General features: G+C 38.7%; 1 protein-coding gene across 1 annotated transcript in view; it reads left to right on the forward strand.

Annotated features, from left to right (window-relative positions):
* Positions 1 to 5,668: 5,668 nt before the first annotated feature.
* WFS1 (wolframin ER transmembrane glycoprotein) overlaps positions 5,669 to 23,491 on the forward strand; it is a 35,854-nt gene continuing 18,031 nt past the window's right edge. Inside the window, exons 1-2 of the mRNA XM_083834459.1 lie at positions 5,669 to 5,921; positions 7,462 to 7,656. Coding sequence (XP_083690585.1) covers positions 7,467 to 7,656 — 190 coding nt within the window. The 5' untranslated portion in view covers positions 5,669 to 5,921; positions 7,462 to 7,466. The remainder of the gene's footprint in view (positions 5,922 to 7,461; positions 7,657 to 23,491) is intronic.

Consider the following 23,491-nt stretch of genomic DNA (forward strand, 5'->3'; position numbering starts at 1 on the left):
ATGTAACTTGCAATATGACAGTTTTGCACAATTTTGAAAACTTAATTAAATGCTACACAATTTCTGTTACAGAATCCTTTACATTAAACTTACCTGCAATTGAGACATAGCAACGCAGTTTTTCAGATAGCAATGTATACATCGTGTTTTCTGGATGGAGAACAAAATGTTTGCTGCTGGGTAGCAGATGGAATCCTGGAAAGGACAGAAGGTAGTTTATAGAAACATTTTTGTGGTATCCTTTGTCAATTACTAACACTTTGCATTTCAAGCCATGTGAACTGGCTTGACAAAGAAATGGTAATTTCTATTTGTCCAAAGTGAGCCAGAGATGATTTCCTCCTGAATTGTGGGAAGATGCTTACAGCATGAATTCTTAATATCCAGGGACTGAATTGACTATTTCCCTAGCTAAATTCCCTACAACTGTTAAATTCCAGATTTAACACTGCCAAGCATCAGAACTTTTCCACGATAACTTACTTCCTAAAATGATCTGCTCTATTTCTCCTTTTCTCCTGCAGTTTTATAGAAACCAGACAGAAAAATCTTTGGTTTAGAGCAAATTATTCTACAAATAAAAAGGGGGAAATGGTTACTTGGATACTTAGGTGTACTGGGGTAAAAAAATAAAAATATGTATGATATTGAGGTTAACTCAGTAAATTGGGGTCAGGAGTTGGAAAATCTGTAAATTTTAGAGCAATCCTTGTAAAAATTCTTGCATCACTACTTTCTGATTTGTATCTCAGATACAAAGTCTAATACAAGGCTGTTTTTCTAAAATTAAGAGTAATCTCATGCATTTGGGAATGCTGGAAATTACCTGAATCATATATAGTTGGGCTTGTTGGTGGTTTTTTTGTTGTTTGTTTGTTTTTGTCTGTGTTTGTTTTCTTTTGTTTTGTTTTTGATCCATAAAGAAAAATCTAAACAAAACTACACAGCAATCAAGAAAGATTTTTAAATTCTTTATTTATTTATTATGGCTGAAGAAGTGTTTTTGTTTTTATGGTTTTCTGTTCATGCTTTGTGTGCTTGTTTAATCCATAAAACAGGCTGTTACACAGTCAAACAGATGGCATGCATATGTGTCTCCTCAAACAGGTAACGGTATCAATGCTTATAATGTTCTACATGCACTGCACTGCATCTGAACTGTGCTTGTGCCTGAAATCAATTCATAGCAGCATCCAAATTGTTTCATTCATTTACACTAGAGGTCACTGTAAGCAAAAGATTATGCTCAACTGGTGAAGGAAAGAACATTAATATATCAATTTACTGAACAAAATTTGTGGCATACTTTGTAATTTGAAAGCTTGATGCAAACTCATCAATGTTAAATATGTTGTTTGAGACATGTAGTACCCACGGTCCTTCTTGGTACAACCTCATTTATTTACAAGCTATTTACAAACTAGAGCGAGAAGTTACCTCTACCAACAAATTCTATGTTTGAAGACATCAAATTGTAATGTTAGAACAAATTTCATCTCCGGTAACACCAACTTGATTTGAGATATAGTGCCAGACTCTGTTAGCACTTGCTGTTTTTTCCAGGTATAAAGATTTGAACTAATATTCCTCTACTCTAGGAGAACTGCTCTGTTTTCCCTAGACTGCAGCAGAACAAATACAACTTTGATCCAGGTACAGCTTCAGACTTTAGAGCCAAGTCTCATTTAGGTTTAGACTAGCAATGAACCGGTAGCTCTCTCATAGCAAAAAGAACGAGCAAGAACATTAAAGAAGTGAAAGAGGAGCACATCCTCCTTCACCTGCTCGGCTGGGAATGCATCCAACTGTGGCATTACATCAGAGAAGCTGCTATGTCAGACGTTCACAGCCTTAATTATCACCTGTGTGGTTACTGTGCCTGTACAGTACAGCACAACTGGCTATGGCATCTGTGCACATTTTTATAACCTTTTCCTTTTCCACCGTGTATGTCCATGATTAGAAAACAACTGAGATATAAATACAAAACTGATCATCTGATGCCACGTAAGTGACCTATAGCATTGATATTCGTGAAAAGGAGAATGCTGACCCTCTGCTCCCAGCTGAGAGAGCTTAAGGGAGAATTAGTGTTGCTGATTACTACTTGCCTGCTGCCACAGAGAGTACTTGGCATAAGGACAGTGGAATAAAGAGAAGTTAAGAGAGCAGTGGAAAGATGCTCGCATTACCCTATGTAATGCACATGAAAACAGGTGCTTATGCAAAAGCCCATTCACCCCTGAGGTAAGAGTGGTATTTAACATGCAGATCTGACAAGATTCATCGTCAGTCTTCACAGATTTGCTTCCTCATTTGCTATTTTTACCTGCTTTTTGAGCCCACCTTTCGATATTTTTCTTTCCATTTCCTCCCACCCTTGCTTTTTATTAATTCTCCCTCCCAAATGTCCACCCCAAAGGGCACCAACACCCTAGTTACTGACATCACATTGTTCGTTTTCTAGATTCTACGTCTGTCGTCTCAGTGTGCTTAAAGCATTGAGCTCAGATTTCTGGCAGAAAACGCCTGCTGCTTTAGATTTACACCCCCCAAAAAAAGCCTGTTTTCAGGCTGGTCCTTAGTCTAACGAAACAATAGTGCCCCAGCTGCTCATGAGGTATGCTGGAGCTTTTATTGCACTAATTTTATGCTGATGTAATTCCTCCATCTATTAAATTATGCTGTTAAAATGGGTGTAACAGAGTAAACAACAAAACCTATTATTTTGAAATAGCAGCTGTTCATTTAATTGGAAAGGTGGGGCAAAAAAAAAAAAAGGATATTTAAGACAGTTTTTGGTACAGTTTATTTAGCATCAATTAAATATTTTTATTTCCATAATGTACTTCCTTTCATAATATATAACTACTGAAGATGCACATGGCATTTTTCTCTGGATTTTACAACTCTCCTTACTCTTTACAACAACAGCACTGCTGACAATGTTTTTTGTTAGGATTTACATATTCTGGAAACATCCAGCCTAATTACATCAAATCTGTTTCTGACTGTACCATAGAATAAAGAAATGGACTCCTATTCAGAGCTATTATGACAAACAGAGTTGAAGGCTATTCATTGGAATGATTCATGCAGGTCTATTTTCTTGGATTATCACTGCTTTCTCTCATCATTTTAGGAACTATTTGATTAAAGATTTTTCTCTGGACTGTTGAGAAACTGCTTGTATGCCAACAATGCTACAAATGTGATTTCACTTCAGCAGTATGAAAGGTAAATCAGTTTGAATTGACTGATTTAATAACAAAATGTTGTATGTAACATTGCTTACCATGATCTCTTCTCTTTACCGTTACAAATTAAGTTTTCCAAGAGACAGACTTTTTTTTTAAACGTTTCAATAGTACACTCATACCTAAATGCTGGAATACAAATTTCGCAACAGAATGTAAAAATGTCAAGTTTGTATCACATTCCAGAGTCACTGCAGTTTAACACAGGCTACATATGAGCTGCTTAGATCACTAGATGTCCCTGTTCATGTGTGTTTCTAGAACTCCTTGATGTTTGTATGGAAAAGCCGTTAATTTCAGCCTATAGCTCAGTACCACACCTAAGACATTCAGGCAGTCACTCAGATCTTATCCTATCTTGAATAAACAATGTTTACAGAAATCAGCTAAAGCCAATACCACTTTGTAAATTTACAAAATATTTGTAAAAGGATTATTGGTTCTCTAATACAAAAAGCAACTGGTTGAACTTCAAGCTTTTTTGTTTTTGTTAGGATTTTCTTTTATTCATAGCACATAACTGAAATTGAAAAGGTGTTGCGATGAGTTTTTACAGTACTTCCATGGTTTGTCTCTTTAGCTGAAACAAATGGCAACTGTAATTACGCCAAATGCAAATTAACATTTGTGATACAGTGAGAGCCAAAGTGAAGTTAGTACTGGTTGCTGCCACCGTGTTTCAGCTTGGTTTACTCTCCATCAAGTTATGTGTATTTATATACCCGCGTACATAAAGTATGTGACAATCCAGTCACTGTAGAGGTTTAGGTGTCATTTTCTAAACTCAGGAGCTGATTAAGTTCAGCAATTGCACTAATATACATATCCACTGTACGATCACTCATAAACAACCACAGAATGTACTTTATATATAGAGCTTCACTGTTAAACCAGTTAGTATTCAGTGGAGACAGTTTTAACCTTGAACTGAGCTCCTCGGGAATGGCTTATGCCATGTGTGACTGTGCCTTGTGTTGGAAAGGAGCGGACATAAGCAGCAGAGGGAGGCTTTATTTTACACTTCCTTGTTAGTTACTTTTCCAGCTACCGCCCTCATTTCCACCTGTTCCCGAAGCAAGTTACATCCGTTAAGCACACCCACTAAATATCAAATCAATTGTATAAAATAATATCTTAAAGCAAATGTGAATAGCAGGGGGAGCAGATTGCAGCAGTAAAAGTTGTCGTATCAGAGCTAAGTCGTACTGTCAGAACAAAGAAACAACTGAACTGATAACACAATACAGGCGTTTTAGGTTCCTGATTATATTAGATTCAGACTGCAAAAGCATCTTCTTAAAAGTGACTGCTTTCTTTTTCAAAGTTTTATTTTAAGTAACTGGAAGCCAAACTTCACGCTCATTGATGTTTATTTGGGGTAAAAGGTATGATTTTGTTACAGGTTCCAAGGTATGGACATAGTGAAGAAAGAAGGTGCTGGGGACTACATTTTTGTTTGGGGACTAAAAAATAAAAAAAAATGCAGCGACATCAACTAGTATTTGCTGTTTTAAAAATGAGACATATCACAGCACCCCATGATCTGCTGCAAACTTGGAACTTATGAAAACTCACTTAATGACTAAATTACTCGTATAAATTACTCCAAAGTTGAAATTTCATCTCCTATTTCGAGTTTGTGAGGCTTTTTTTTTTTTTAAAGGTGTTCACAGTACTGTGTAGAGACTGATTTATTTTAGGTATCTCAAAAATTAAAAGTAAAGTAGTATTTGTAAAAAGAAATGAGTTTACTACCAGTACAATGCCAACACTTTCAGATACATTCCCATTTCACTACCAGCCCAGCAGCTTTCAGTGTACGTGACAGAAATACAAGCACATTTAGTAGCAACTTTTAAGTTCATTTCTTAATTTCATAGTTACTTTTTTTTCTTTCCTTCTCTTTGCTCCTTTAGTTCTCTACAAGTACAGCCCGGGGGAAGCAGGTTCAGCCTGCCCCAACTGGCAGCACCAACCCCCGGCCGCCTCCTTGTTCACTAACCCTGAGGTATTTCAGCAAGAACCGGCCCAAATCCTCACTTCTGTCCCCCAAAAGCACAACTAAAGGGCCTATCTCGAGAAAAAGGCTTCATCCGCACCTCAGACGCCTCAAGGGGGAGCCGTGAGGCGCGGCCCAACGACGCTCGGTCCCCGCCGCCCTCAGCGCCCCGCGCTGCCATTTTGGAGGTGCGGGAGCCCTCCCCGGCCGCCTCCCTCATGGCTACCAGCCCTCAGCAGGCAGCCCCCTCCTCAGCACGGGCAACCCCCGCTGCCAGCGCCCCCTTCCCGGCCTCTCCTCCTCCTGGAACAGCGGGCGGGGAACGGCGGCGGCGCTGCCCCCTCGCAAGGCGCCGCGGGAAGGGGGCCGCGGCATGGGGCGGGACGGGGCCGCCCCTTAGGGCCGCCGCCACCGCCCCACTCGGCGCCCAGCAGCAGGCGGAGAAACTTTCCGCCGGCAGTCCCTGCTGCTACCTTCCCCCCGCAGGGCTCGGGGGAGGACAGCCTGAGCTTCCCTGCCTTACTCCCTTCCGCTCCCCGCAGGGTTTCTCGGCCTTCTGGGGAGACCCCGGCAGCGAGGGAAACTTGGGGAGTCCTTTATAGGACGGGGAGAGCACGGAGCGGCGTGTGAGAGGGGAGTGCTTTCGGTAGCTCGCTCAGGCCGAGGTAAGTCCCATCCTGCTCACAGCACTCCCACGGACCGAGGCCTCTGGTGCCCGGTTCCCCGTCCTGGATCGGGGCCGCCCCACAGGCGCTGGGGGTCCGCAGTGGGGCACATCCCCGGGCTGGTCCTACACTGCTCTGCTTCCCTGGGCCAAGGTCACGCTCACAAGAAGATGCTGAGTAACTTTTGTACTTGTATAGTGGTTAAAAATACTCTTGATGGCTTACTGGAAAGTATTTTAATCTCTGTGTTTTCCTAGGGCTTGTCCGAAGGTTGGGTGAACTGAGCTGTGTTGGTTTATTTATAACTTGATAGAGACCTAAGACAGAAATGCATTTCTTTTTTTCAGTAAAACGTTTTCTGGTGTAAGTAACTTAATTTTGGCAAGCATGTTGTCTAAGTTGCAAAGAATGCTGTGTGCTGATAATACAGCTGGTACTTCTCACATCCTGCCGTGATTTTAGTGCTCTCTAATTAGAGGTGGAGATGTTGCCTGAATTAGGGACTGCATCTTCAGTTTTGGCTTATTGCTTCCACTTCTGTGAAAACATCTTTAGGCCAACGTTCTGAATGTACAGAATTTTAAGAATACAGCTTGTAGGCAGACACCTTTTACAGTGTTTGCTGTGAATTGCCACACTCCGGGGAAGTTGCTTTTGAGCAGCTGGAGTTACTCCGCGTTGCACCGTGGTAGTGTACATGTACCTCTCCGCTTCCTGCCTTGTAAAAGCTAAGCTTTCAGTAAGCACTTATGTGAAAGTTTACTAATGTAAGTAATCAAACTGCAGAACAGAGATCCCCTCCTCGTTCAGGAGAGGCTTTAAAGTGGGAGTTCGGGCCTTCTCTTGTAAGGAATTGTAAGGCCTCTCCCTCCCTGCCCTACTGTTTTCAGTGTAAAAGCGCTTCAATAAAATAAGATAGTAACTAAGTATTAAATCAAGTGACTTTATTTTGTATCTTGTCTGTTTCAACAAAGTGTGTCTTTAGTGACATACCTCCTCACATTTCCAGTGTCATAGCTCCACATCTCCTCTTCCTTTGCCTTATCCTTCTCTTCTTACCCTGCTACTGAATTGAGGTGGTGGCTGTGAACCAGGCTCTTGATATGAAGTGATTTTTCTATCGCTTTAGAATGGTTGATATTGTTCTATTAAAAGTTAAGGGCTAGTCTTTTTTTGTTGCATGTGGAAGTGCAAGATTAGGTTCAGATAAATTATTTATATGCAGTTTTTATGGGATCGATTAATGATTTTTATTTTGTCAAGACTTGAAAACCAATTCTCATTGAGTTAAGGAAAAAAGGCAGTAGATGTTCTTGCTTAATTATACATATATGAAGATTCTTATTCAATAATAACTGTTAATGCTTAGAATTATTCAAGGATGTTTTTGTATGTCTTGTGGTTGCTATTGACATCCTTGCCCTTTTCAAGGCTTTTTGTTCAAATAATTACATGAATATATTCCCATTTTAAGTTTTATTCAGTTTTCGTGTATTAATCATGTTACCTGATAATTAATTACAATTCTCTTCTTTTGCAGCTAAAATGAATTCAGATCCTGATCCCCAGTCAAGTCCTCCTCAGCCACAGCAACATCTTGGAAGGTCCCAGCTGAACGCTGCTGCTGTGGACCACAGTGAGAACAATCGGAGGTCAGGACCACCCTCAGGAGATGCTGCAACTTTTCCTTCGGGTTCTGACTACTCCCATAGCAGGGAGAAAGCTGAAAAAAATGGTAAGCATGAAAGCAATTTTTCTGCAAAATTGGGTTATGGTAAACATAAAAAGAATAAAGTACGTACACACATTCAGCTCTTGCTTTAAAGAGACACCATCAAGTAAAAAAATAAATGGCTCTAATTTCTTAACCTATTGTTTTGGAAGAGAAGTTTTTTGCTGCTTATTTTGTACATATTTTTGTGTATTTTTGTGTTTTTTTCCATCCACTTTTTCTTACATACACAGAGAAACAGGAAAGAAGTTTCTGTGAAAAATTGGCAGGAAGAATTAAATGTAATTTAGCAGAATATTAAGGTTTCAATTTAATTTCTTTAACTAGTTTGACTGCTTGTTAACTGTAGCTTTAATATGAGTTTTAATCTGGATGAATAGATACTACGGTAATGTAGACTGAGGGAATAATAAACTGATATATAAAATGGGAGTGACAAAAATAAAGTTAAGATTAGCAGTCAAGAAGATTAAGAATGAAGATACATTTTGAAAGGCAGAAGAATACTTTTTCTTCATCATTGTGAACCCATTCAGTTTCATGAACTTTGAAAACTGATCGTGGGATGAGAGAAAAGTTTCTTGCAAAAAGTAGAAAGAAAAGTATCTGGCTTCGGTGTTCAGCTGCTGAGTTCCACTTTAAATTCGGTTTGTAATCTAACACTTCTGCAAGAAGTTTGCTATTCCAGGTATAACACAGTTACTGCTGTTTAATTTTCTTTAAAATTGGACTTTCAATTCTGAAATTGTGTGCATGCCTTAAAACTCATATATACATATTACCTTCAGTAAAGCAAGTCGTAAAACTATCCAAGAATTTAAAATTATTAAATGTGTGAATATTTCCATGTCACGCATCAGATGTAGGTAAGCGATGCATGTGGTTCAGGCCAATATCGTGGCTGTGTTAGTGCTTCTTACATCTAATTCAGAATTGACTGCTGGAACTTTCTTGGTTCTTTGGTACCAAAGGGCTCATTCCCGACAGAAGAAAATAAATAAAAAAAAGTTGATACGTGAATTTCTAACATGCTTCAAGGTATCACTACAGACTTTGTCATCTCACCCACCAGTAAAACAATTCAGAGATGCTGGAGAATTGACAATTCTGACATTAATTACATGATTCTTAATTTAGGATTAGTGCTAACAGCTATGTTTTCTTCCTTTCTTCATTCTTCGGTTTCTTAGTATGCTTCAACAAGAAGAGAATAGCAACAATATTAGGAATGTGGTATGGAGTTATCTTGCACTTTTTTATAGTATCACTTAAAATGGGAAGGCAGAGGTTTCTCCTGCTGGTGCCCACATTCATGCGAGATTCTGAAAATTAATACATACTATTTTAAACAGAGATTGTCAGGTATTTTTTAGCTAATCTGGAGATTTTCTATTCTGTATCAATATCAGGCTTTTAAAGTCATATCAAGCTTTGTCTCAATCCTGTCTCTTTACAGGCCTGTGTATTTACTGATGATCTCTGTGCTGGTTTTTGTATTAAAGGTGCTTCCCTTTGTGCCCCTATAAAAGAGTACTGTCAAGAATTGATATATTTCTTCATTTCAGTTGTGACTCATTTCTGATTATTTAAATCAATTCCAATAAATATCTTTTCAGTACTGGTAACACTGTCATTGCCCTTTACATCCCCTTAATATACTCAAGTATTTAATGCTGTAGAATGAGCTACTATTGCAATTCTATCTTGCCAGAGTCTCTTAACAGCCAAGATTTGAGTGGATTTGGGTAACAAATGTGTTCAGTGAGAGCAAGTTTTTTCATCCAGTATTTTCTTCTACAGTTATTTTAGACTTGAAAGATTTGTAATAATACTAATAGTTTCTAGAACTGAAAAACTCTCTTAAAAAGAGGTAGCAGAGAATTTTTCTCCTACCCACAGCAGCAGTGGACATCAAAACTTAAAAACAGGGATTTAAGTAGCACTTCAGAAAGAGAAGCACAAATCCACAAAAGTTCACACATCCATATATCTGCTTATTGAAACATAAATATGAAAATCTCAAATTGAAAATTGGCACTTTGGCAGTCTTCAGAATATTCAGACAGAGTAGATATTCGTTTGAATCACTAGAGCCTTTACCAATAATGTTCCAGTTGCTGATAGATCTAGGAAGAGCAAAGGATTTAGTCTCATAGCCATGACGTGTAGCTCTGTTGTGTTCTGGTTTTATGAAAGGACATAGAACAGATGCTTTGAGAAGAGCTGTTGCCACTTCTTCCTTGGAAAAGTGAGCCAGTTGCTTTGAACAGTCACTATGTGTCACTAGTTCCTCCGATGACTGCAACTGATGCAAAAGAGGACAGATACGACCAACACATTGATGTACAGAAAGCTATCACAATAAGAATTATTAAAGGTTTAGAACACTTCCTCTTTGTGACTTAAGTATCTCACAATACAAATTTAAGCTTGTAGCATTTTATACGAGTAATGTAGTCTTTTATTACAGTGCTGTGATTTCAGTTGGAGGAGGAGTGGTGTTCTGTGTCTGCCATATGATGATCTTGAAAGACAGTTTCACCTCAAACCTACCTGCCACGTGCCCATGTGCCCCTGCAGCCAAGGAGGCAGATCCCATCCTGGGCCTTAGGAAGAGCGCTGCCAGCAGGTCAAGGGAGGCGATCCTTCCTCTCTGCTCAGCACTGCTGAGGCCACTCACAGGGTACTGGGCTCAGTTCTGGGCTTCACAGTATGAGAGAGATGTGGAGCTGCTGGAGAGAGCCCAGCGAAGGGCCACAAAAGTGATTAAAGGACTGGAGCATCTCTTCTGTGAAGAAAGGCAGAGAGGTGGGACTCTTCAGCCTAGAGGAGAGGGGGCTCGGTGGAGGACTGATACAGTCTGTTTTCAGTGGTGCCCAGGGGCAGGACAAAAGGCAACGGGCACAAGCTGAGACATGGTAGGTTCTATCTGAACACCAGGAAGCACTTCATTACTGTGTGGGTGACTGAGCACTGGCACAGGTTGCCCAGAGAGGTTGTAGAGTCTCCTCCTTGGAGATTTTTGAAAGCTGCTTGGATGTGGTCCTGGGCAACCTGCTGTAGGTGGTCCTGCTTGAGCAGGGGTTGGACCAGATGTCCTCCTGGGAGCCCTTCCAGCCTCATCCATTCTGTTACTCTTGGAATATTCTTGCCAAAATATCTGTATTTCTGATACATGCTTTTCCTTACGTTTTCTGCTTATGCATACAGTGTTCAAAGCTATAGCATTGATATGAACATGAAGTAATTTGTTTCCAGGAAACACCTATCTTCTGCTCCTGCAGCTTTATTGGTATCTTGCGGCATAATCTAGCAATGGAGCCAATGCCCCTGGCTCTGACTCAGTAAAGCACTTAAGCACAATACACATCCTCAACTGCATAGGTACTTCATTTGGATCAAAAGCCTATACTGAAGGCTTTTTCTTGGCAGTTTTTCAGTTCATCTTAGGCTAATACATCATTAGTTAGTGTTTGTTATTCCTTATATAATCAATTTCACAATAAGGGGTAACAGCACTAGTAGAATGTATTGTGTAAATCAAACCTGGATTTCATGGGAAAAAATACATTCAATTGATGAGCATAAAGTGATTTGTAGATCTTTTGTTTTGTTTTTAATGAGGGTTCTTCTACCCAAAGCTGTTGTTTTCTCTGCAAAACTTCTGCCTACATAAGTTACTGCTTTTGTGTATGGAATGAGTTAGGAATGAATGCGTATCAGTATGTTGACTCTTGTGTTGTTGTTTTGTTTTTTTTTAAAGAAAAACTAAGTTGTTACTCTTTCATGAATGTTCCTGGGCAGGAAGTTTACTGGTAAGCAAAGCATATGCACTACTAATTAAGGTTTCCAAAATTTTAAAACCATTGAGTCATCAGTATTCATGTAAGCAAATTACAGGAGAGTTGCCAGTTGCTTAAATAAGTTCTGTCATTGTTTTGGTAGTCTTCATCAGTAGGAACATGGTATATAGCAAAGAAGACCAATGGCTGCTTGCTCATGAAACTTGGTGAAGTTTGTTGAAACAGACTAAGACTCAAATCTTCTAAAACACTTCTGTGCCTCCCAGGTGCACATGCCCTCAATTTCTATCCATGTGCTATGTACCTTGTAAGAACACTGGGTCCTCCAAAATAGGCTTAAAAGCATAATTCTTTCTAGTGGAATTGTTTCCCATGTGTGTACCTGGATCATGGCTTTAAAAAAAAAAAAGAGCACCATCAACATGTTCTCTTAGTCAGCTGAGTATCTAGATCCTGCTCCTATTAATGTTTTTGGAAGAGGGAAAGAGGCTTATGAATCTATATTCTAGGTAAGCATGATAATGATAGGATGCTTGCCTGGGATGTCTGCGTCCAAGTCATTAGTTTGAGTCAGCCATAATGGTAACTTGAGCTGGACTGACTCTCATCCCAGCTTATCTGGAGGTGCTTCTCTTTATTGTAGGGCCTAAACTGCTTCCAAGTATGCAAAGTGTCTTTCTTAAAAATTGTTAGAGAACTGTCTGCAACAGAAGAGACGGTAAGAGGACATTCTAGGATAACAGAAATCTGGTACGCAGTGTGAGGGTGACAATTTCTTATATGCGCATGAAAGGGATTTTGTGTAGGTTTCTTCTTTTTACGTTGTTCACGTACGTTTGCTAGCCAGTACAGCTGGAGGAAAGGAATCAGGTAGGATCTCAAAGGTGAGTTTGGGAAGTTTTGAGAGGACTGCAGAACAAAGTTGCAGTGCTTCGAGAAACGTCTCTTGGGTTAGAGGAATATTTTTCTTTTGTCCATGTTTTTGTTATTAAGGCAATATACACAAATTTCTTGCTCCAGAATTGAGAACATCGGGGGGAGGTATTTTTTATGGAGAGCTTTGAGGACAGAAAAAAGTCTTATGTTTGTGGATGAGTGGATTTCTGCATGTACTTTGGAAGGTTAGAAGGTTTTTTGTATCTCTTAGAGGATTATTTTATAAATTGTATGACTTAAAATTTATAAATAGTACACAAAAAAACACCTTGCAAACAATTTACAACGCTGTAACAGCGTGCCACAGTGCATCCCCAATACATTGCTAAATGAAAGCTAACAATAGGAAACATTGCTAACTTACAAATATTTTCCAAATGTTAACCTATTCCACGTAAGGTTACAAAGAACCTTTGCTTCAAAGCTCTGTTTTAGCACTTTGTCTTCATTTTCTGTCAGTTTGCTTATACAGGCTAACTCTGGAGACATAGTGAAATGTTTGTGCAAAGCTTGAAGAAAACTCAGAAAAAATCTTCGATTGTTAGAAAGGGAGGATTATGCCTTGAAGTATTAATTACTTAACAATTTATCTGTCATTTTATTGATGTCCCTTCAAGCTTTACCTGTAATTACTAGGGCTTCTGGAAAGCTCATTTGCCAAGCATTACTGTGGGGGAGAAAGGATTCTATACAAACCAAAGTTAATGACTGTATTTTCAGATAAAATTTTGGGAGGTAGTCATACTTAGTGAAGAACAGTGGAAATCAGCATTTTTCAGGTCTGCTGCTATTGGTGTCAGTAAGGTTCTGTTGTTTTTACCATCTGTGGGACTAGGATTGGATGCCCGTTTATGAGGAAGACTATTCCTTCCTGGCTTTTTTCACTATTTATAAACATTTTCTTTGGCAGATAAACAAAGGCTTACAGGTCCCTTAACAGAAGTAAGTCTTGCATCTTTGAACCTCATGCTGGCTGGGTATCTGGGGGTGGCTTAAGTATAAAAAAAAGTTTCTCCACACGTAGATGAAGTTTGTTTCTTCCTCATTCAGTCCTACCACTGGGCTGTGCCAGCATAATAAATTTTTTGGCCACTCAGTGAGCCAGATTAAGGAAAGCGCCCTGTCTGGATCATCTTCCTCCATAATTTTTACATGTGGATCAATTCCTTAATCTGTTTTAGTATATGATGACAAAATGTTTGTTCTAGCATAGTCCCAAGGTGTTAGAAGGATAGAAATGAGCAGTAGAAGGGAAAGAGCTACATCCACATGAATACATTGTGTAATGAATGTATAGTCAATTGTTTGGTGCTGAGGATCCAGGGTTCATATTGTATCTATCTTGTAGGATTTATTTATACCAAACTTCAGCTGGTCTAAATTACATCTAGTAGTTGGAAATACATTTTTTCCATTTAGTTTCCTCCAGAAGGCATCCAGTATGTGTGTTCCAGCGTGCTAACAAAATGCATTAAATGGGACCAGCTGGGAAGTTAAAAGCACATTCCTCATCTGAACCAAGGCTCTAACAGAACGCGCCTGAACCCAGCAGCAGCAAGAACCTCTGGAGACCGGCTAACCTCTGCAAATATTTTGCAGAGGTTTTGGAGGAAAACATTTGGAAGTACCTAATCCGTACACTGATGTTTAAATAAAACTGCAGCAAATTAATGCATAGGAGAGATTTGAAACTGTGTTGTTAGAGGGGCCCTTTCCAGCAGCAGAAGGCTTACTTCCGTACAAAAGTTAGGAGATGAGACTGGAAAAAGTAAACTGGGAAATGAAACCAACCCTTTGCAAAGTTCTCTATTTGAAGTGCTTAGTGAGCAAGCTAACAAGGCACTATGGACCTGCAAAACAACCTTTTTTTTTTAAGGGTCGTCTATTTTGACGGTAAGGTAACAAACCGATAGTGTCTAAGTTGAAGAACATCCATTGCAGAATTACTGAAATTCTGAGTGTTGTGCAGGTTGTTATGATAACTTCAGGTCTTCACCTACAAAAATATGTGGGCTTGGTAAGGTTTATGATTGCAACTCTTTCTCATGTTGCTTTTCTGCAGGTTGATTTTCTTAGTTTTGTTTTGGTGGGGAGGGTTAGCAGTGTTTAATTTCAACTGAGAAATGACAAAAAGCTTATTTACTTTTAACTCTCCAGTTTTGGAACATGTTTGATCAAATCTTTTATTGATAAATTGGGATAAATCTGACGTGCCTGCATAGAAAAAGTAGCAGGGCTATATTATTAGTCGTGTGTAAAATTATTTTAAATTACTTTAAATGAACATTGTACAATAATAGCTACACTAGAAAGAAATACCTTTTAAGAATAGTTTTCCCTCCACTTTTAAAATTTATACTCTCTATAATATCATCACTCTTAGTCTTCCGCCTACATGCTTTTTTCACTGCTCTCCTGACAATTTGCCTTCATTTTGTGGGGGTGCAGAAGTTGTTCCCTTTTCAATTTAATGCTATTTGATGACTTGCAATTGTGGTGTGACTAAGACTGTTATCGTATCTACAAAGCCACTGCTGCTCCCATAGGAAGCAAAGCTGAGTCCTAGACTTTAGCACTTCTCTAAACAAATGTTATTTCCTTCTCTCTCATCCCTGTTATCACCTTTCAGAATAGAATGCCTCACAGTATATGCTTTTACAAATATATTAGACTGTTCTTGGGGCAAACGGGACTGTCTTAAGATTACTGTGTAAGTAGAAGCACACTTTAAAAAACAAAAAGTGCATTATACTCTTAATTGTACCCAGCCCTTATTTTACAGTTAGAGAAGAATACAGAAGGCTTCTGAATGGATGAAAGGATTGAACATTCGTGGATGAGCAAGTAATGGTCTGAAGTAGTAAAACCATTTATTAAAACAGCGATGTTTGTTTTACAAAATGTTTCTCCCTCTCCAGTCAGTTCCTCTGTTTGTATCATATTCTATATGAACAGATCGTATTTCTGACATGATGCTTAATGTCTGCTCTGAAGTGGAACTTCAGTCAGTCTTTCTGGAAACTTTAGTGCTACACAGGTACTGCACACAATAGCACTGAACTCCCGGAGCTTGTGCAAAGCTAGTAGGAGGATTTCTCTAGAGATTCAGACTGGCTCCTCTGAACACTGAAAGCTCTATAGTACAATCCAGTGACACACAAAAGCTATTAGAACATTACATTTTGTTACAAAATGTACAGACCAACTTTTTCTAAAAGCCCATTTATAACAGACGTTCTGCCTGCGACGAACAGTTTAAATCTCTCATTCCTGAAAGGTGTTTGATTTTTTTTCCCTTTCATTTTGATTATATGTTTACATAGCTGCTTCTAGCAATAAAATGATTCTTTCTTTTTGTCATTAATATGTATATGCCTTTGTTTCTAAGTGTGGTTGAGTTTTTAGAGAGCTTGTTTCATAGTGAAAATAAAATCTGTATTAAAGAACTGTGGACTGTTGCTTGAAAACTGGTTTTGTTGGATCTAGTTAAATTTCACAAATTTGTGTTTTTTAAAAGGAACTCACTTCCTGCAAAAAAAGAGCTACTGAATTGACTCCGAAAGAAATACCTTCTAGTGAGATTTAGCACAAAATGTATTCTGCTGTATCTGTTTAGGTCAATATGCCGGTGTGGGCGTGCCCTGAAGCTTTCTTTTTCCTAGTTTTTTCGCGACAACATTTATTGCTTGAACAGACTATGCCTGCATTATTTACTGTGCATGTGCATGCATTCTTGTTGCTTATTTCCTGTCTAATATTATAAAATCTTCCATTTTCAGCATTGTTAAACTTATTTACGCCAGCAAATAGGCTACTGCAGAGATCTGCAAGAAAATGTTATACGATAGTTAGTATATTTCACTTGTGAACTCCTTAAAGCAAACTTGTTCAAGTCTTCTAACAAACTAACTGCTTCACTTGGGTGACAGGCTGTTATTTCTGATGCTTTGGTCATGTGTTGTTTCTTTTTTACTAGTCCAAAAAGACCAGATGATTACAATACAGTCCTAGCATAGTTTTGAACTCCCCAGCAAGGCCTCCACTCTCTTTGATGTAACGGCTTCTTTTTCTGCCTGTAACTATAGCAAAGGTAAATACTGGAGGAGTAGAGAACAAGGCTGACGAAAGCCAAGGAGTAGGAGACGCTTTTCTTGGAACGGTGGCTTAAGAATCTCGCGCTGTTGGTCAGAGCTGGAAGATGTCAATGCTTCAAGGCAGTCTGCAAATACAGGGGGTTGTTTTTAGCTGCTGGATGCTTTTTAAGAAGCCAGACAATGATTCATTGATACTAGCTTTATTTTACAGAAGGCATTGAAATCCAGGGGACGGAGAGTGCGTTTTGGGGTCCTTTAATACAAATTGAGGACAGAAAATGAATTATAAAAACTACTGGCACCCAGGAAGCTGATTCTGTTTTTGTGGATGCTTTTGGTTACCATAAACGTGGTACGCATCCCTGCTGTGTACCAGCCTAACTTCCTTTGGGAGAGGATTTATAGCACGGTTTTGAGCTGTTCCTGGCTGCTACTTTTTCAAGCTAACCCAAATTTGGGTTAGATAGCTATGGTGTAATATAAACTGTAGCTTTCCTGTTGAAACTCTGTGCCACGAGTGCGTTTGTTATTATGAACTAAAGTACTTAATGATAGCAGAACAGTTTGGTTTTATCTGCAAGTAGTACTTCGGTGTCTTTATCTTGACATTAAGTATGAGATAAGCTTTACATGTTGCACTTCAGAGGCATGTTTTTGTGTCAAAAGATTTAAGAAAAAAAAAGATTCAAGCTTATCATATAACGAAAGTCACGGAAGAGGCTTTTTCAAACAATAGCTAACCCTATATCTGTCTTCTGTCATGTCTGCACATACGGATTTATTTGTTCAGTGTCGTGTTGAGCATGATAGGAAGAGTAGAGTTTAGCAGTGAACATAGGTTATTCATACTAGTATCCTATTAAACTAAAAGTACAGTAATTTTCATTGTAATTCAGACACTTTCGTTTCAGATCCTTTTACAGTAAGGCCTCCTTGCTAAAGGATCTCAAAGCAGTAAAATGATGGATGCCTGGAGCTTCAGAGAAGTTCAGGACTGTACAGCGCAGTACTGATCAGTTGAGACATCAGTATGTTTAACGGTATATGGAGAGTTTGTTCAAGTGTGGGAGAAGATCTGATGTCAAAGATGACATTTTTTTTCCCTCCTCTCTTCCCCCAGTGACTTAGCTGCCGGAAAGACCTGTGGGTGAAAGCTTGTTCCATGCTACTCTTCATCAAACATGTAAATTACCCTTCCCTGTTTCATGCTATTAACTGACAAATGCTTGACATCCTGTGACTCCTTATAAGTAAGAAGCCCACTTACATAAGTAGACAGCTTACTGGATAAAGCTATTGAAGTACGAAGTTGTGTTTTTCTTCCTCTGGGTATCATTCAGCTTTTTCTTCTCTCCTGCGTGAGCTAGTGCGGGAGTTAGTCTGTGAACTCTGCGTGAATGCCTGCAGAAGGTGCTATCCGTGCTCAGTATTGCTGCTGCTGGAGAGTCTGAACGGTGACAAGCACTTTCCAGTTACACAGTTTTTCTTACCTTTTTCATGTGAATCCTTTACATTATTGTTTACAGCACGCCTGCTAGACCTAGGGAGATTTTTCTACAGGCAGTGCTAGTGCTCTCCTCATCAATTTTACTCGTACGTTACTGCCATGCTAAAGGTGTGCAGGAGCTGCTGGTTACTTCTCAGCATGTTTAGCACTTTACAGCCTAGAGATTTCCTGGCTGACAGGTGAGGTCTTTATATTTGAGAGTGCTCTGTGGGTGTTTCTTCTGCCGTTGTTTTCTCCGGTAGCTTTTTAAGCTCATGCAGATAAAGCAGTTTGTTACAGCTCCAAGGTTTCAGTCTGAGTGATGGTAGTGAGTTCAGAGCTTATCACTGTGCATACAATGATAGGATAGCTTTTTCTTATTTTGCATGTACTGTTTCATCTTTTATCACTTAATCAATCATTAAATCCTTCTGCAGTTTATCATAGGTCATGTTTTTTGTTGTTTTATTTCCCCTGTGTAACGCAAAATCATCAGCAGAATTTGGCATCTCTGTATATGCCTATTTTTTTCATGTCACACATAAATATGTTAAATAATACAGGTCTTTATTGTATATTAGTCTAAACCAATAATCATTTCCCTGGGAGTATGTGAGCTGTGTATTTCTACTCTTCATTTCTTTGTTTCTTAGTCTATTATTTATCCGTGTAACAGCCTTCTTTGTAATTTCTTTAGAAAACTTCTGTGAGAAGCCTTACACACCACCCTTAGAGCGATAAATACAAGCTGGATCTGCCTGTCCTCCAACACTCCTACAAGGGTGGCACATCAAGGCTTTTTTATTCTCATTTTACCTGGTATATCTTTTTTTTTTTCCCACACTTCACAGGCTTACATTTTTTCTTGCTTTTATGTATTTACATTGTATGGATATCAGACTTAATGGTCTCTGTTATCGTGGATCTCTGGTATTGTTTGCCACTTTCATTTCTCATCTTTAAGTGAGAAGTTACATGCTGCAATATGTAGTTCAATAGATTTTAGTCCATTTGAACACTTGGATAAACAGAGAAGAGAAACTATAGGTGTTTTTTTGTTTGTTTTTTTTTTTAAATATAGTTTTCATCTACAATTGAAAGTAACAGTAGTTTCTTTAAAAAAAAAAAAAAAGGCATTTGAGCTTCCTGCACAGGAGCCTCTCAATGCTATCCTCTGTTGGGAGAGGAGGGGAGTATATGTGTTAGTAAATCTTTCACCGTGCCCTTTTCTTTTTTAAAATATTCAGTTGCCCGTGAATTGTGTATAGTCTGCCTGACAGGCTGCTGCAACCTGTGTGCTGGAGAAAGGAATAGAAAGAAGTAACAGATTCTGCATTGAGTTGTTCTGCAAACCTTCTCCTCTTGGTCTATCATGGTACAGGTTTTAAATTTAAATGTCTTAGATTCATTGATTTTTTTTTTTATTTTTCTTTGTTTTGGCATGAGCTCAGCTTTATAATGATTTATGCCTATTTCTAAATAACTTTCTGTGTCTTCTCCTTTCTTTTTCTTTTTTTTCCTCCAATCCTGTTTTGCTTTTGAATATGACCGTAGCAGACTCTTGGTTTCTGACATGCCTAGTAGAGTACTAAATCTAAAGTGCTGTTAGAGTAGCTCACTAACATCTAGGTTCTGTGCACTGCTCAATTATAGGAAAAAAAATCTTTTCTATCAGTTGGTTTATTTATTAAGTGTAGCTAAAATCTTACATTTATATCGCTCTAATGTAATACTCACTTTCTCTCCGGGAGGAATTGAGGTTGTTATTGCTGTTTTCTGGCCTTTTTGCTGCTCCAGTTTTTCTCAGTATGTCTTAATCATGTTTATTCAAAAAAAGCAAAAAGGAAACTGCGTGTACAATCTTAAATTTAAAAACAAAAATCTAGCATTTGCAAGATCAACTGTGAGATTGACTACTTATCATTTTTTGGCCCGCCTTGCTGGGATACCTTGATAGCAGTTTTCATCTGTGACAACTGTCATGTCTTCTCATGAAATAGTTTTGGAAAAAAAAAGTTTCTGTACTTTTCTGGCTGTATATTCAGTGAGCTTGGAAGTATGTTACCACTGGCTAGGTCTGAATGTAGCATATGTATTGTGCATATGCTTAACTTACTATTTTCAGTTGCTTCAGGAATACTCGCTGTAATAATAAAATGGGAAGGCCAATCCAGAAGCCTTGTTTCATATCTTGTCATCTGAGATCCTTTATTCTCCCAAACACATGGTTTTTCCTCCTCCTCCTGCACGTCCCTGTCACTTTCTTTTCTCAGCCCAAATGAATGCTTGTAGTCGTGATCATGCAAAGTGTGTGTGCCGTACAGGTTTCCTTCATACACTGCCTGGGGGTGTTGCCTAATGCGTTCATCTTTTGTTCCCTAGCATTTCTATGCAGCTCTCATATTCACTTGTAAAACCTGTAATTTCTTTTAAATTTATATAATTCAAATTAATACTTTGTCTTCATTATTGCTTCCTGTCTGAGAAGCTGCTTTCAGTTTTCCTCTTATCCTGTGCTCATTAGGTTTCTGCTGCTCAAAAGACATGGAAGTGCCTGCCTTGTGTTTGTGTACAAATTGATTTATTGGGTGCAGTAACACAACACTCTTGTAGCTGGCCCCAATAACAGCGTGAACGAAGATCATAAGCTCAAAAGGTTTGTGATTGAGATTGTAATCCCTTAACATACCAGTTTTGGTGTTGGCGTTCCTTGTTCATGGTCTTCATTCTCCTCTTTTATCTGGAGAATTCAGGTGATATAGCTGTGACCTAAACGGGGAGAAGAAAGAGCTGTGTGCACCTGGCCAGCGGGTGATGAAAGCAGGCAAGGTGCTAAAACCTTGCCTAACCTAACCTCCTCCTTCTGGCAAAGTCCATTCTGCTGGGAGCTGTGATATGCTTGTGTTGGTAGGAAATTACATCAATAAACACTTGTATTATTCAGTCTGCGTCCTGTTGACTCTTTCTGGATGAAGTAACTTGAAAGAATATTTTTGAAGGAAGGCAGTGTTACCTAGCAGTTAGAAAAGCACAGAGAAAACGGAGGTTGTTTTATGTGCTGGGTGAGCATGTATGATCTACTCTGTGTGTGTATATATAACTAAAAATCTTTCCTTATATGTAAAGATTATTATTTATGTATGTGCCTTACGTATTTTAAAGCTTATGAATGGTGATGCATGGTGTATATTAAATGCTATTTTTTTTGAAACAGTATTTGTCTAAAGCGTGTGCAAGACATCTTGCTAAATATGTCATCGGACACTGAGTCAGCCTGTCTACAGCGATGCACACGTGGTGTGTTTCAGCTGGAGATGTGACGGGTAGTAGAAGAAACAGGAATCTATTGCAGCCATCACTGATTTGTGCTAGAATACCGGGAAATAAATTTTATGACAACAACCTTTGTCTTCTGCAAAATCTTTTGCATTGAAAAGATTTCTTATCTAAACTGTAGGGGTTCATACAAAACGTTCCATGGATGTTGAAGCATTTGTTGGGTTTTAGGCCTTGATGTAGCCCAAAGATGAGGCTAATATGTATTATTTAACCTATGATGGCATCTTCCTTTTCTGATTTATTATTAAACACTAATATCTTTGAATATCACGCACACAAATCCCCTGCTATATATAAACTGGCTTTTTGTCAATTTAATTAAGTGTCAGAGATGAGGGACAATAACTGCATCCTAACATAGTATTAGACTTAGTAGTATTAACGTAGGATTAGACTTCTTGAAAAAACAGGATGTTTTCCTTTAGTACAACATTCCTTCTTTCTGATCAAAACCTAACAAAGATTAAAAATGCCAGCCCATGCAAAAATGAACAATAAATTTCCATTTAAGCCTTCAGCAGCAATGCTGAACTCCAAATTGGAATCTCTTTAGAGTAACACAAAGTAATGTATAAAATTTCAGGAAGGAAATTGTCTTCAGTTTTCATCAGCTTACTTGCAATACTTGCAGTCTATGTACATAGACAGCTGTGTTCAGACTTGTGTAGTGTGGGTTGTAAAACATACTTTTAACTAGTAAACAAGTGGCTCTAAGAAATGGTTTTGATGGCACCTTCTAAGTGCTACCAGTTAATAGTGCATCAGTTAATGATATGCAGCTTTGGCTTATTCTTCTAAATGCTGTTGTACAGCTTCAACCTTTTAAATGAAAGGCCTGAATAAAAAAAAATGGATATTTCTGTAACTTTTCAGAGGTTTAAATGCCTTCTGTAGTATAAGGACATAAATGCAGTGGACTGGAAAGTACGCATGTGCTTCATCCTTTGCAGATTGCAGATCTTTCTAATTCTACTTTTTTGAGTGGAACTGAGAAAATTAAGGGATACTATATAATTTCATATATTAAGTTTGACTTAAATAGAACTTTTTTAAATTAGTCTTTTAATAATGTCATTGTTCTGATGAACAATTTGTGATTTTGAGTGGCCTGTCTCTGAAAAGGTAGAACTAGCTTGTTTTATGAATCAAGAGCTGAACCATGGGGTAGCCTGGTGATGGTCACCATAGGGTCTTGGTGGCAGAGTAGGAACTAAAGGTAAATATGAAGTACTATCCTCCCTTCTGCTTCATGATCCTGTCTTAATTTGTTTCTTATATGAATGCTATGTACTGTTTTAAATTTGTGTGCTTTCACCTGCCTGCTTTCATTTGAATGACTGCAGTGCTTGTGAACCTTGAATAACTGATAGACTTCATTGGCTTATATAAATGCACCTGACACACAACAGCTAGTGAAGTCTATTTTAATTGTCATAAAAGATGCATGAAGTATTGTAAGATGAATGCTCCTCTCTTCTGGAAACTTTTATATTCAAGACAGAGTAAGATTTGACATTAAAAAGACATCATTTTTTAGCAAAGCTGGAAAATAAAAGCTTCTACTGACAGCACTTCCATTGCAGTACTACTGTGTGGGAGGAATAAACATTAGGAGGTTAAAGCACTAAAAACATGCTTAAGCACACGGGTGCTAAGTTAGAGATCATCACTTAGCCTTTTTATGGCGGGCAAGTCTTTCATAGTGCCTGTCCTCCTAGCATTGAACTGAACTGGAAGAAAGTGTCTGTCCATCGTGGTTCCTGAACACATTTTGACTGTGTACCTTTTACCTTTGGAGACTGACCTAAATACTTTGAGAAAGTAAATGGATAGGGCAGGCATGCAACCTGAGTCATTCACACCCGATCCTTTTGCTGATCTCGTAGGCCTTCCTCAGACAAAGCACAGCAAAATATTGATAGTTGTGGAAATGCTTTGGTACAAAGCTATTCTAACCTTGACCTCCAGAACTCATCACAGTCTGCTCTTCTGCCCTCACCATGTAACTACAGAACCAACCCACAGCGATAATTTAAATTAGCTATCTTCATTTATATTTACAGGTTCCACATGACAGTGCATAGACTAAGTGATAACGGGGCAGGAGGGATTGGGCTATAGGTAGAAAACAGCAGCAGGAAGCGTTTCTTTCCGCTGGAAGTCTGCTCCTTTAAAGCAAA

This window comes from Anser anser (genome assembly GCF_964211835.1).
Source record: "Anser anser genome assembly, chromosome: 4".
Classification (NCBI taxonomy): domain Eukaryota; kingdom Metazoa; phylum Chordata; class Aves; order Anseriformes; family Anatidae; genus Anser; species Anser anser.